General features: G+C 37.0%; 3 protein-coding genes across 6 annotated transcripts; 1 reads left to right on the top strand and 2 right to left on the bottom strand.

The window, feature by feature from the left end:
* Nucleotides 1-58: 58 nt before the first annotated feature.
* Nucleotides 59-5,683, bottom strand: abcb9 (ATP-binding cassette, sub-family B (MDR/TAP), member 9). The gene is made up of 11 exons (XM_043238253.1): nt 4,636-5,683; nt 4,330-4,444; nt 4,091-4,221; nt 3,206-3,411; nt 2,855-3,052; nt 2,518-2,646; nt 2,253-2,441; nt 1,809-1,982; nt 1,510-1,669; nt 743-879; nt 59-646 (listed from the first exon to the last, which is right to left on the bottom strand). The coding sequence occupies exons 1-11, from the start codon at nt 5,270-5,272 to the stop codon at nt 338-340; spliced, it is 2,385 nt and encodes a 794-aa protein (XP_043094188.1). The 5' UTR covers nt 5,273-5,683; the 3' UTR covers nt 59-337.
* Nucleotides 5,684-6,364: 681 nt separating this feature from the next.
* On the bottom strand, nt 6,365-10,406 carry zgc:113436 (uncharacterized protein LOC503528 homolog). The gene is made up of 9 exons (XM_043240179.1): nt 10,325-10,406; nt 10,071-10,243; nt 9,578-9,771; nt 9,363-9,474; nt 9,123-9,264; nt 8,998-9,052; nt 8,651-8,908; nt 7,714-7,824; nt 6,365-7,506 (listed from the first exon to the last, which is right to left on the bottom strand). The coding sequence occupies exons 2-9, from the start codon at nt 10,237-10,239 to the stop codon at nt 7,264-7,266; spliced, it is 1,284 nt and encodes a 427-aa protein (XP_043096114.1). The 5' UTR covers nt 10,240-10,243; nt 10,325-10,406; the 3' UTR covers nt 6,365-7,263.
* Nucleotides 10,298-13,249, top strand: ogfod2 (2-oxoglutarate and iron-dependent oxygenase domain containing 2). 4 transcript variants are annotated; one of them, XM_043240184.1, is made up of 8 exons: nt 10,298-10,437; nt 10,808-10,886; nt 10,981-11,029; nt 11,127-11,237; nt 11,319-11,418; nt 11,520-11,644; nt 11,765-12,022; nt 12,648-13,249. In XM_043240184.1, coding segments are annotated over exons 2-8 (915 nt in total). In that variant the 5' UTR covers nt 10,298-10,437; nt 10,808-10,884; the 3' UTR covers nt 12,918-13,249. The 4 variants fall into 4 exon arrangements, with proteins under 4 accessions (XP_043096119.1, XP_043096116.1, XP_043096117.1 ...); XM_043240181.1 differs by having other exon boundaries at nt 10,411-10,497; XM_043240182.1 differs by lacking the exon at nt 10,298-10,437 and having other exon boundaries at nt 10,538-10,886.
* Nucleotides 13,250-13,342: the final 93 nt, after the last annotated feature.

Below are 13,342 nucleotides of genomic sequence, written 5' to 3'. Positions count from 1 at the left end.
CTCTAAACTTTCTTACTGCATTAGTAGTATATGTGACATTACAATAATTAAACAATTATTAGTCCATCAATTCATTTTATTTCCATAATAAAGTTTATTTATATATCTGTATTATTTAATATATTTATTTCTGAAATAACAGTACAGTACATCAAGCATATCAAATATTTATTGCTTAAAGCTTTACTCCTCATCCCAGTACTCCTGTCTGGTAATGCACCATTTGACATGCAAAATATGTGATATATTCCCAGATTAGAATAAATACATCAAAATAAATATCTATCTAGGGTTAAGGCTTTCATACAATCAAATGAAGCACATTTCAAAGTTTTTCTTAGTAGCGTGCTTCGCACTCAGTGTCGCTACAGTCCTCTGCACTCTCGTTATCTCCTTCCTTCAGCTCCCATGGTGGGGCTGGAGATGGGTTGTGACCATCTGCATCTATGTCAGTCCCCAAGATCTGCCTCTGCACCAGTTTGCAGTAGAGGCCTCCCCTGGCCATGAGTTCAGCATGCGGCCCCTGCTCCGCCACACAGCCTTTGTCGATCACTAGGATGTTATCTGCTCTCTCCACTGTGCTCAGTCTGTGGGCAATCACTAAAACCGTGTGTTCTCGCATCAAGTTGTTCAGAGCCTGCTGAACCTAAAAGAAAGTATCGACACAAGTGAAGTCTAATGCGAGATTGAAAACGAACGCTCTCTTAAGCCACATCCTTTCAAAATAATAGTCGTCGCTTACTATGAATTCGCTTTCTGAATCCAATGCACTTGTAGCTTCATCCAAAATGAGAATGCGAGGGTTTCTGATAAGAGCCCGAGCGATGGCAACTCTCTGTTTTTGCCCACCAGACAGCTGAGCACCCTTCTCTCCAACCCCTATAAGAGGACGGAGCAGTAGGAAAATGATCAGCCAACTCAAATAAGTCAAAAACATCAAATCAAGCAATTATGTATTTAAATATATTGTCATAATTGCATTTTAAATATACATACTTGTAGTAACAATAATAAGAGGATTATTAGTAATGTTAAATTAATTAATAAATATACAAATCTAAAAAAAAAAGTATAATTTAAAACAACAAACATATATAATATAATATAATAATTTGTGCTGGGCAATGATTAATTGCAATTAATCACAACCAAACAACAAATACATTATGCACACATAACCTTTAATTTTTGATGTGAATCATCACGATTAATCATTGCCCAGCACTAAATATAATATGATATAACAAACTGTAGTAGAAAACGAATGTCAAATAAATAAAAATCATCAAATCAAGCAATTATGTATTTGAATATCTACTGTCATTATTGCTGTACACAAAGGATTTACATCAAATGTGAAGCATGACAGAATTTAAGTGCATTTAGTACACATAATATATATAATGACAATATTAATAATATCAAAATATTAGTAATATATTAAAAATAATTACCACAATAAATATACAAATATAATATAATATAATATAATATATAATAATAACTAACCAGCTTCATAGCCTTTGGAGAGGCCTGTTATGAAGTCATGTGCATTGGCATTAATGGCAGCTCTAATGACTGCCTCCATGGAGGCTTCAGGTACACCATAGGAAATATTCATCTGAACAGTGCGGGCAAATAGAACAGGCTCCTGACTCACCAGTGCTACCTATATTAAAAATAAAATTTGATTAGACTGCTTCATTTGAATTATCAGTAGCTCCTGCGCAATGCACCGCAAGCTGCACTGAAAACTACATACATATTTTTAAGTAATGTATCCAGATTAGTCTCAGCATATATCCCACCTTAGAGTGATAGTATTTGTGCTGGTAGCTGTTCACAGGTCGGCCGTCCACTAGCACCTGGCCTTGCTGAGGGGCATAGAAATTCTCCAACAAACACACGCATGAGCTTTTTCCACCACCAGAGGGCCCTACCAGTGCAGTTACTTGCCCAGGGCGAAGACTGAATGAAACATTCTGAGAAGAAAATGCCGGTTCAGTTTTCTTCCCATGTCTAGGAATTCTGTTACTAATTCACTAGCTCAGGGACACAACTGTAATAAAGTATCTCAATAATTCTGTAGATAACCTTTGTGTTCGGTCCTCACGAATACATGTGGGATTTATCTGTTCACACTGAACGCGACAATGTGGTGCAACGTGACGCAGTCACAGCCAAACAATCAGAACAATCAATGCTGTTAGTTAATAACCTTCTATCTAAAGTCTACTTTCAGCAAAGAATACCTTTAATATATCCATCTCTGGCCGTGTTGGATATGCAAACGTCACATTTTTGAATTCCACCTGCCCTTCAAATGTCTCCGGAGCCTCTTGGCCATCAAGGATGTGTTTAGGTTTCCTGTCGATGTATTCGAACACTTTCTCTGCAGCTCCGACGCCTTGCATCAAACCTGTGTACACTGACGAGATACTCTGTAAAAATAAAACAGAAAGACGTTTTTGTTTCAGATTTATCATGCACACACATATTGAAAGAAAAACACCATACCTCCAGGGCCTCTCCGAGCTCCAGCTCATAAATGATAAAGGAAATAAGAGTCCCTCCGCTCATCTGATTTGTCACCACTAGGTGGCCTCCATAATACAGGATGGCAACTTGCAAGGCTAGCTCAGAGATCTAAGGACGAAAACGAAAAGACAGAACAAAGATTGTAATCGCTGTTCAGACTGACACTGTTGATTTTTATTTTTTGCATATACAGTATACTTCAAATGACCCAAATGAGAAATGCAATTATGATACTGGAAATACTAATTAGATTTTATATTTGACAATCTTGTTAGAACAAATATTGAAGGCTTCAGTATGCTTGCAAAATACACACATAGCTGGACCACATGAAGCAGGCATAGGCAACTGCTTGTTTCTTATTAAGAACAAACATCTCCTGCAGTTTGCTGTTGTACGAGTCTCCCTCCTGATCTTCATTGGCAAAACTTCGCACTGTTCTCATGGCTGATATCGTTTCCTCTGCCACTTTATTGGCCTGAGCCAGTGCTGTCTGAACTTCTTTGGTTAATTTCTGTTAAACATCAAAAATGCGGAATGTTAATCATTTTGCATCAGTGCATTAAACATGCTATTTTAATGTGCATTTGTGAAATAAAACAATATAGAGTTAATGTTGCTATAAACTACCATGCACCATTTACTGATTGATTGATGAAAAACTTGCCTTGTAATACTCTCCATACAGCTTGGAGACCACAGCTATGTATGGGAAACCCATGATGGTGACTACAGACAGCTTCCATGACATCCCAAACATGAATATAAAGATGCCCACAGCTTTCACAAAGCTGCGTAGGAACAGGTTGACATTTTGAGAGATGAGGTCGCTCACCTGAGTAGTGTCTGAGGTAAGTCTAGAGGTAATGTCACCTGTAAGACAAACCATTGAGAGCTGAATCATTCATGTCTTCTCTACTTCCACCAGTCCAGAAGGGTCTTTGACACAGTAATGTTAAAAACAACATTTCATTTGCATTTCCTGAAGGCAGTTAAAGTTCATGACATCTACACATAGGAATCAACACAAATAATAGCAAAGAAAAAGGGCGATGCCAATTACAATTCAGTATGCAAACAGATGTATGAAAGAAAACCAACCACAATTCAGCATGCAAATACTATGACGATGTATGTGCTGTTGGGTACATTTTGAATGCTGACCATTCAAATGTAGGTCAAAGATAGATTTTCAAATCATAAATCGCTTAAACAATTAATTATATTTATATATAAAGTACATATAAATACACACACATGCATGTACATATTTAAAATGGATATATTAAATATATTTATATATATAAAAGTTAATTATTTTAATATAAATATATACATGTAAATATTTTCTAAATATATACTGTATACTGTATTTATATATACATATATATATATATATATACATACATACACACACACGTACACACAGACAAATATAAGGATAAACCACAGATTTTTATATATTGACTCTCTTTTATAATGTTCTCTATTATAGAGCAGTAGGATAAACATCATAAGAACATATAAGCTATAAATGGAGCCATAACATTACCTGTATGATTAGCATCGAAGAACCCAATCTCCTGATGCATTAGTGATCTAAAGAGAAGGTTCCTAAGTCGAATGTTCAACCTGGCAAACGTGACAGAAAAGACACCTCCACGAAACCCAGTGGCTATGGAGCTAAAAAAGAAAAAGAAAAAAGGATAAATTACATTATATAATATGAAAAACACGTCAATCTCTACTGTCTATAAAAATTGAAGAAAAGTCGAATACAGCACTGCTGACCTGACCAAAGCCAAAATACTGAGAGTAATCAGTGGTTTGGCAAAATGATCCATGCTTTTCTGGATAACTATGCCATCTATTGCTCGCCCCGTGTAATAAGGTATGAAAGCTTCACCTTTGGAAAAGGAAAATCAAACATTATGTCATGTATCATATCAAAGTTAATGTTCATTGTTATTAAGCTTAAGAACTAAATTTACCACTCAACATAAATGTCTAACTTGTGAAAATATAACTTATGATTACTTGATCTTGATTCACTACATTTTTTAAATATTTGAGTCAAAACTGTGAGAGTGAACTTACACACAGCAGAGAGGAGAAGAAAGAAAAAAGCAATGGCCAGTAAACCAGAGTCCTTCTTACAGTACGACAAGAGGCGGCTGATTGTGGCCCCTGAACGGGGATGCTCTTTTCTTGCCTTTCTACTCTTCTTCCTGGACTCATCCTCAGCCTCTGTCCCGTCCACCAGCCTCTCCGTCTCCTCACTATCCTCTCTTTCAGATACAGAATTGGGAGTCTGTGACAGCAGCTTCCACGAGATCATGATGCCTACTGCTGATGCACAAGTCCAGGAGAACAAACTTAGGAACCAGGGGTCATACATCAGAGCTCCCTCCTCGGAAAGCATCAACAACTTGGCAAGAGCGTAAGTCATGTTGGTGAGGCATACGAGAGAAACCAGCGTCCCCAGGTTTGAAACCCTCTGTGGACCATCAGTCCTGTTATAGAACACCCCGATGGTTGCCCCGAAAAGAAGACTGGCCCGTATGAGAACAGTTCCCCACAAGTCCACAGTCGAACGGTGTATGTCAAAGTCCTCTAATTCATCTGAAAATATATCAAGATTTGATCCATGAGCATACAAGACCGTGGTGACCACAACGTCCGCCAGAGTGAAAACCAGGTTGCCGCTAACAATCACGGCAACCCTCATTTTCATTCACCCGCTGAAGAGCCTTGAAGCTACTCAAATGCAAATGCTAAACGTAAGCAGCAAAAATTCTATATGGACGTGATTTCTATAGGGCGAGCAAATATGTTAATGACACAGCAGACCGGACTGACATGTACGGAGCAGTAATAGAAAGTGCGCGCCTGAAACAAAGTCTACGTGAATGCACTGCGTCTGTCAAGTTGGTTGGCTGGCCTGCGCGGCTTAACCCTCTATAACAGACTTGTTCAGTGGGGCAGTACAGAATGCATTTTCCGTCTAAGAATCAGCTTCGTATTTCCTTCGTAAATCAATATTCGCGGCACGACTACAAAACTTATCTTAGCCCCATAATTTCCAGGAGTCATCCATCGCCTCTTCTTTACCGGCTCGCTGCAGTGACAGGAAGGGAAAAGAATACAGTATCGAAGCCCCGCCTCCGTGACAGCGGTCCAATCAGAAAGGGCTCCGGTCACATTGTGAAATACACAATTATTTACATATTTTGAAGGCGAGGGCGTGAGGACATTTCATTTCAATAATGTAAGAACGGCTAAAATGGTTTGTATTTACCCTAGATATTTATAATATAAAAACTTAAAACATAACATATAAATTAAAAGGCCACTTAAAAAAATAAGTGAATTTATTATTTTATTTTAATGTAAATTATTATCGGTACAGTTGTTAGCACACATGAAATAATACATATGTACTCCAGTCATACTTAAGTGGATCAGAAAATAACTAATTGCATATGAATTTCCACTAGAATGAATTTCCACTAGAATACGTTTTCATTTAGGTGTCCGAAAATTACATCTAGCTCGAAGTATTTTCTTTTAAAGTTTGTTACTTCCGTAACAAGTTCTTATACTAAGTCTGCCAGTTTATAAGTGTATAACTTTTAATTCATATCGAATAGTGCATTCATAGGATTCCTATGTTTGTTTATTTACGTAATGTTTATATAATTTTTTTTATTCCATATTAACTAAAAAGTAACACGGTTAATAATAAGCACATTTGCGGCTTTAAATGGACTTTAATCGCCACTTGGATATTGCATTGTTTAAAGTAAAAAAAAAAAACCCTCACAGCTCAAATTGGTTGGTGCTTTATATATAATTAAATGCAAATATGAAATTTAACAAATGTTTTATAAATTATTACAAATGCGATTTTAAACAAGAACACAGCATTTCAACACTAAACGGTCTATTTCAGGTATTTTGTCACTTGGCAGCCATATCATCATAAAACATGTAACAAGGTGAGGTCAGCCTCATTGTGAAATATGCTGCAATCTGTGGTCACATTCTTGCACCTTTGTTCAACCCTCGTTATTTCAAAGGCAAAAAGGAAGTTGCATGAGATGTGTCGTATTGACCACAGAATAACTGATTTTAACCGATCAACAAATCTGTTTATGGCAAATAAAAAGAGTTAACTGTTCGATAGCATTTATCCTAATTTAAAACACGATGGAGCAAAAGGTAGGCTATTTATAGACACAGAGAACCTTAATGTTTCCTTTCCACAGATGATTAAATAAACAATAAAGCAAATTTGCTTTCTGCAAATTCAGACTCAGTCAAAGGCAAGAGAAACACTTTGGTGATATATAATAGTAAACTTTAAATTGTGATAAGAAACACTGATCATAACAATCTTCATCATTCAAGTTTAAACAACATTCTTTCAGATAATACTGAAATCTATGCATGTCAGATGAGTCACCTAAAGCAAATACAGATAAAAAATGTCTTTTGTGACATGAGTCACTATGGGTATGTAGTTCACTAAGACCGTCATCTGTATCAATGAATGAGGTGAATATTATACCACATTTTAATCTGCTACATAATGTGCTGAAACGGAAAGTAAACACGAGTTCATCTGCTTGACCTGCTCTCTGTAGACCTCATCTGCAGATATCAAGTCTTCAAGCTGTAGCCCATGCAGATAGTGCTTTATGAATATTCAAATTCGGTGCATTTTCAGTGCACATCAGAATATTCCAAGCCATTTTTCTTGGCTTCAGGTACATTCTGGGCTGCGGTTAAGACCGTCTCTACTGGAAAAGACAGGTAGAGGCTTTCCTTGAGCTTTTTTGCTGAGGGCATTTCCTCTGTGCTGAACAATGGGTCTGTGACAGTGAGAGTGATGGAAGGCATATTTCTAGCCTTACGTTTTGCATTTTTCTTTTCTTGTCTGTATGCATCATTCATATTTGTGACTACCTGTGTAGACAAAAAGAACATTATCAGAACAATGGTGTAAAATTAAAAGGTTGTCTGCACTGAAAGCAGTGTTTTCAGACATGCTTTCTTTTTAAATTAAATGCTAGTTGTTAGACATGTACCATGATGCATTAATTTAACTGATCAATTAGTAAATTACAGGACTAATATGATTTTTAATTAAACAAATAAATGCTCAGACTTTACCATCTGTTTGATGTTATTCTGCTGCTCCTGCAAGGAGGAAAGAAAAGCATTTGTGTCCTCTTCATTAAGGCTTTCATCCTCCTGATCCTGATAGCAACCAAGAGGATCAACCTGTGTTTTTAAAGTAATTAGGAAGATTTTTAATAGCAGTTCAGTCAATGTAACTTCTTGCTTATTACTCAACTCTTTGTAAAGATGCTTTTGTTATTTATTGTGAAAATGAATGTGCAAAATAATCTTAGTAAACGAATAAATTATGTCATTATAATGTGCTGAAGATTGTGAAGCTGACTTAAAAATCCATTTCACAGAGAAAGTGTAATCACTATTGATTTTGATGAAACTTGCTTTCTTTCATCTATTGCCTTCATTCAAATATACCATTCTTCATTTAAAGTAGTGCTTATTTTAGAGACAAATGATGGAATGCAGTTATGTTTAGAGTAATGGATAGAGTTAGGGTGGGGTTGAAGTGTCTACCTCCACCCATTATGTCCAGTGACAGGGAGCTAGACATCAAACTCCACCTATTGGCTCTCCTTTTAGTATTTACATTCAATATATGTATATATATATATATATATATATATATATATATATATATATATATATATATATATATATATATACAAACTCTAACATTAGCTGTGATTAATCTTGATTAACTACAGAAAAATGTGCAGTTATGTTTAAAGTAATGGTAGGGTTAGGGTGGGGTTGGAGTGTCTACCTCCACCCATTACGGTCATTATTATCAATTGGAAGATTCAGTGTGTGAAATATTTATAAACTCTAACTTTAGGTGTGATTAATCATGATTAACTACAGAAAAATGGGTGATTAATCATTTTTTGCACATTTTTTTTTTTACACTTTTATTGCATAAAATCATCAGTTCATGTCACAAAACTATAGCGTTATTAGTTCATTGTCTTACCTCACTAGATAGGCTGGCTTTTCTGTTGAATATTAAAAAGTGCGGTGTAAATTTTGTCGTAGCGTTGACCGATGTCCTAAAGGTGGCCAAAACCGGGTCGAGAAAATCATCCCACTCCACCTGTTTTTCCACCACCATCTGTTTTAGGGCATCCCTCAGCATATTACTGCTGCGATCAAACAGTGCGTTGCGCTGCGTCTGGTCCACTGACAGCACTCTCTGCGCTATGTTCCACCGGTCACACAGGTGCTTTGTAACCTAAATGAATCAATAACAACGATGTTAAAATACAATTAATCATCTTATTTGCATAAAAGGATGATGTTTTGACAAAAAAAAGGTTTTACCTCCTCACAGAAGTCAGCACTTTGAGAGCAAAATATTGTCTTAGCAGGACCAAATCTGAAAAGGGCAGTCACGTTTTAGCAAATGAGCATATTTATTCTTTATTAACGGAGCAATGTTATCTCACCTGCAAGTAGATGAGGAAATGCATCTTGCAACACAGAGGCCATCTTTCTTTTGTACAGGAAAGGCCTCTACCCATTTACTGTAGTAATCTGTAATAATAACAATGTGCGTATTCCCTCTATGTGCAGTGCCTGGAAATGGACCTGTTTTGCAATAACACAAGTGAAGACATTCGGTTACACCTTAGAAATGTATCCTGCTAATACGTTATACTCCTCAAAAGTCCCTTACAAACTTTTACCAATTATTTCAACGGCCAAAATGTCCCATGGACCATCCACCTTGATGGGTCGTACCGTTCTAGCCAGGTTTTTGTTCCGCTCTGCGTGTTGACACGTTTCACACACTTTAATCTGAAATAGATGATACAGGGATTTTTAGATGGAAGTATGAATACAAACACGACAGTAGCAAACACATCCATTCAGGGTCGGATTAATGACATCCACTGCATACCCAATCCACAACATCCTTGACAATGCCAAGCCAGTAGTATTTACTCTGAATCCTGTGAACGGTCTTCTTCTGTCCCAGGTGATGTCCAACATCATTGAAGTGACACTCCAGGAATATCTTTCTCTTCCGCTCCGCCTCAATCACTACTTCTCGCTTTTCTTCTTTCTTTGGTCCCACATAATACAATCGACCATCTGTGAACAGAGAAAGATTAGGGGTAACGAAGCAAAAAAGGAAAAATTGTTCTGAAAGATTAGCTAACTTTAGCTCAAATGTGTGTGTGTGTGTGTGTGTGTATAGAGAGAGAGAGAGAGAGTCCAGTGATAATTAAAATTATATACAGTTAAAGAAATGGCCTGTCAAAATTAACTTGAGAAATTATTTTTTAAAAGCCTTCTGCATTTGTTTTACAGAAAGTACTACAAAGCACTGAAGGATTATTGATATTTATTAAAATGATTCCGAATGTGCCATATGCAAGATTTATTCTCACCGTCAATCATAAATTTCTGAGCATATCGTTTGAGATTTTTCTTGCGAATCGGATTCATGGTTTGAGGATAACAGCCCTCGGCAACAAATGTGTAAATGTCCCCCAGCCTGTTTGAGCTGGACTCCACCACCTCCTCTTCGGCAACGGGCAACGAGTCCACACTCAACATTCTGCTGCGAATATACGGTCCCAGGCTTTAAATACATAACAGACGGCACAGCTATATAATTACACGATTTTAAATTCAAACCTACAGGCGCACCGACACAGGGGACAATTAAAACGCGTTTCTAAACAACTCGGCTCTTGAACTTCGACGCTCACACAATAACAGACGGACGGAAGGAATTAAGTGACGTACCAGGATGTAAACATTTCTTTTATCACTCTCAATACTTTCGCTCATTTTATATAGGAACTCATGCAAGTATGTCTCGATTATTTATACTCTTAAACAAAGAAATATGTAGCATTATAAATTCAAATTATTTTAACCATATGACGTTATTCATTTGATTGAAGCCATTTGTTCCAATACGGACATATTTCTGGTTGTTCCAAAACATTGAGTGGGCGGGGTTCGAACTGATCTAACATGTCCAAAATATTCTCTTTCGCTCAAAAAGTTGTATGAATAGCTTTTGCACCTGTATAAGTATAACAGTGTGCACTTACTAGTATAAAATCCGCGATATTTAAACAATGGTGAAATTTTACACATGCAGTTGTTTTTTCAGAGATAATATTTTCCTTGAAGAATATAAACTTCACGTCCGTTTCCTCTCGGAGAACCAGTTCAGGAAGGACTATCAGAATGTAAGTAATCTACAGCAACACTGGCCAATTTATTAATGTTAAATGCTTCGCCATTTCTGTCTGAACGCCAGTGACATTTGCTTAAGATCCTCAGGTCCCTGGGCTGCGTGTCTGAATCTCAGTTCAGAGACGTGCTTGGAAAGGTGAGTGAGCTCTGGAGCAAAACGCACTCCTGTGATAACGATGGAGATCAAGGCCGTAAGAGGATCGGCTATTTATTATTCAGTTGTGTATTTATAGATTCATGCTGAAATCGAAAGACGCCAGAGTCATAAATTGAAATCAGCAGAGAGAGCAGCTACCATTAAGAAGATTTATACACCTCTACATCAACATGTTTATCATCTGCAGGTACTTATATTCACTAGTCCAGATAGTCCATGATCGAAACTCGTTCGCTGATACTCTGTAATAGCATCTGTGCTTTTCAAGGAGTCATTCCTGGTCCCAGAGTTTTTACAGTTGGTAAAATACTGTACTTCAAGCGATGCAACTGTGGAAGGACTAATGAAACTCATCAAGACAGAGGCAGGTGAGTTGCTTCTTTACTCGGTTTTAAGTTTAAATCTGTTGACTGTCAAATTCTGGAAGAACAATCACGCCAACAAATTCTGTGTATTGTGTATTTTGCAGCATCAAGGGTCTTCCGATTCCCAGTTCTCCGAAAGGAATTCTGCAAGGACTTTATAGAAGAGCTGGAGCATTTTGAAGAGTCTGATGCACCGAAGGGCCGGCCAAACACCATGAACAATTATGGAGTACACATTTTTATCCTACACACTTAATCCAGTTTGTGTGATTGATATTGCCATCAAAAGGCAGACCATTTTTGTTTTTGTTGTTTAATAATAATTTGACGTCTCTCTCAATCAATACAGGTTCTTCTCAATGAACTGGGCTTTGATGAGGGTTTCTTAACTCCGCTGAGGGAGGTCTATCTGCGTCCAATCACGGCTCTGCTCTACAGTGACTGTGGAGGAAGCTGTCTGGACAGTCACAAGGCTTTTGTAGTCAAGTATGATATGCGTGAAGACTTGGACCTCAGCTATCATTACGACAACGCTGAAGTCACTCTCAATGTATCACTGGGGAAAGACTTTACAGAGGGGAACCTGTTCTTTGGAGACATGAGACAGGTGCTGCGAGTTACACTTTATAATAGAGCTTGAAAAGTATGTGACCATTTTGAAGGCATCTTTTGAGAATTCCCAGACAGTTTTTAGCCCGTTAAATAACTCTTTATAACTCAATATTCAGGTGTTATCTAACTATACACACAATATATAAGAAAAATTGAGATAAACATTTTCTATATCTCAGTATTTAGGTTTCTACATCTAACAATACTCTAAAATTCATAACACAGCTTAACACAAACGGAATCTTTTCTATAATGTTTTTATAATACATTTTAAATAAATTCTTTAATAGATAAAGAAATCATTTGCAATGCTATCAGTTTATGTAGATGTTATTTTTCTTTACCAATCCTTAATAAGGTGCCTTTGGAAAACCTGATTTAACGTGTAAGCTTCTGCTTAAAGCATGCGATTAGTGAAATAAAATGGAATGAAATAATTTCCCATTGACTCCCCTAAAAGCACAAGCAAACAGTTTCTTCAACAAGAGGTTTTATTTCATAATCATACAACACTTTAGTTTACTTTACAAAGACATTGACAGTTCTGGACGAAACAGTGGGCAGCACAATGCACGTTAAAAGTGTATTTACAGTGTTGCGATCATGTACATTTGTTTTAGGTGCCTCTGAGTGAGACGGAGTGCGTGGAAGTGGAGCATCGCGTGACTGAAGGTCTGCTACACCGAGGCCAGCACATGCACGGAGCTCTGCCCATCTCCTCAGGCACGCGCTGGAACCTGATCGTATGGATGCGAGCTTCATGCGAGAGGAACAAACTCTGCCCTATGTGTGTTAAGAAACCCATACTAGTGGAGAGCGACGGATTCAGTGATGGCTTCACCATGGACCCTGATGACACTAGCAGTAATGTGTTATGTTCTTTTCAATGATGTTGTTCAGCCCATATGGGAGCTAATTTATGATGCTTTGCTCAGTGAGACAGTAGGTTATCAGGATAAAATGATTTTGGTGCCTTCTTCAAAATCAGTACTAAATGTATAAGAGCTGATTTATGTTTTTGGGTATTTTTGACTATAAATGACTTGATTAAATATTCAATTGATTGTATATGTAGTGGTTTTAAACCTGCTAAATGTCTTATTTTAGGATAAACTGTTAATATATATACAAGGAATTTTAGATGTACAATAAAATATCTTGAACAAGTTATATGGCTTATATGTACAAAACATCAATTTCAGTAAATATATTTTTAATCTGCCACCTCATTTCCTTTACCAAAATTCAAGTTGCCAGGAAACAGAATTATTGCATCTTAAAAAAGTTCTTTTTTTTTTTTTTTTCCCTCCAGAAG

This window comes from Puntigrus tetrazona, chromosome 5, assembly GCF_018831695.1.
Source record: "Puntigrus tetrazona isolate hp1 chromosome 5, ASM1883169v1, whole genome shotgun sequence".
NCBI classification, from domain to species: domain Eukaryota; kingdom Metazoa; phylum Chordata; class Actinopteri; order Cypriniformes; family Cyprinidae; genus Puntigrus; species Puntigrus tetrazona.
The sequence above is the reverse complement of the archived record's forward strand: the minus strand, read 5'-3'. Positions and strand labels throughout refer to the sequence as shown.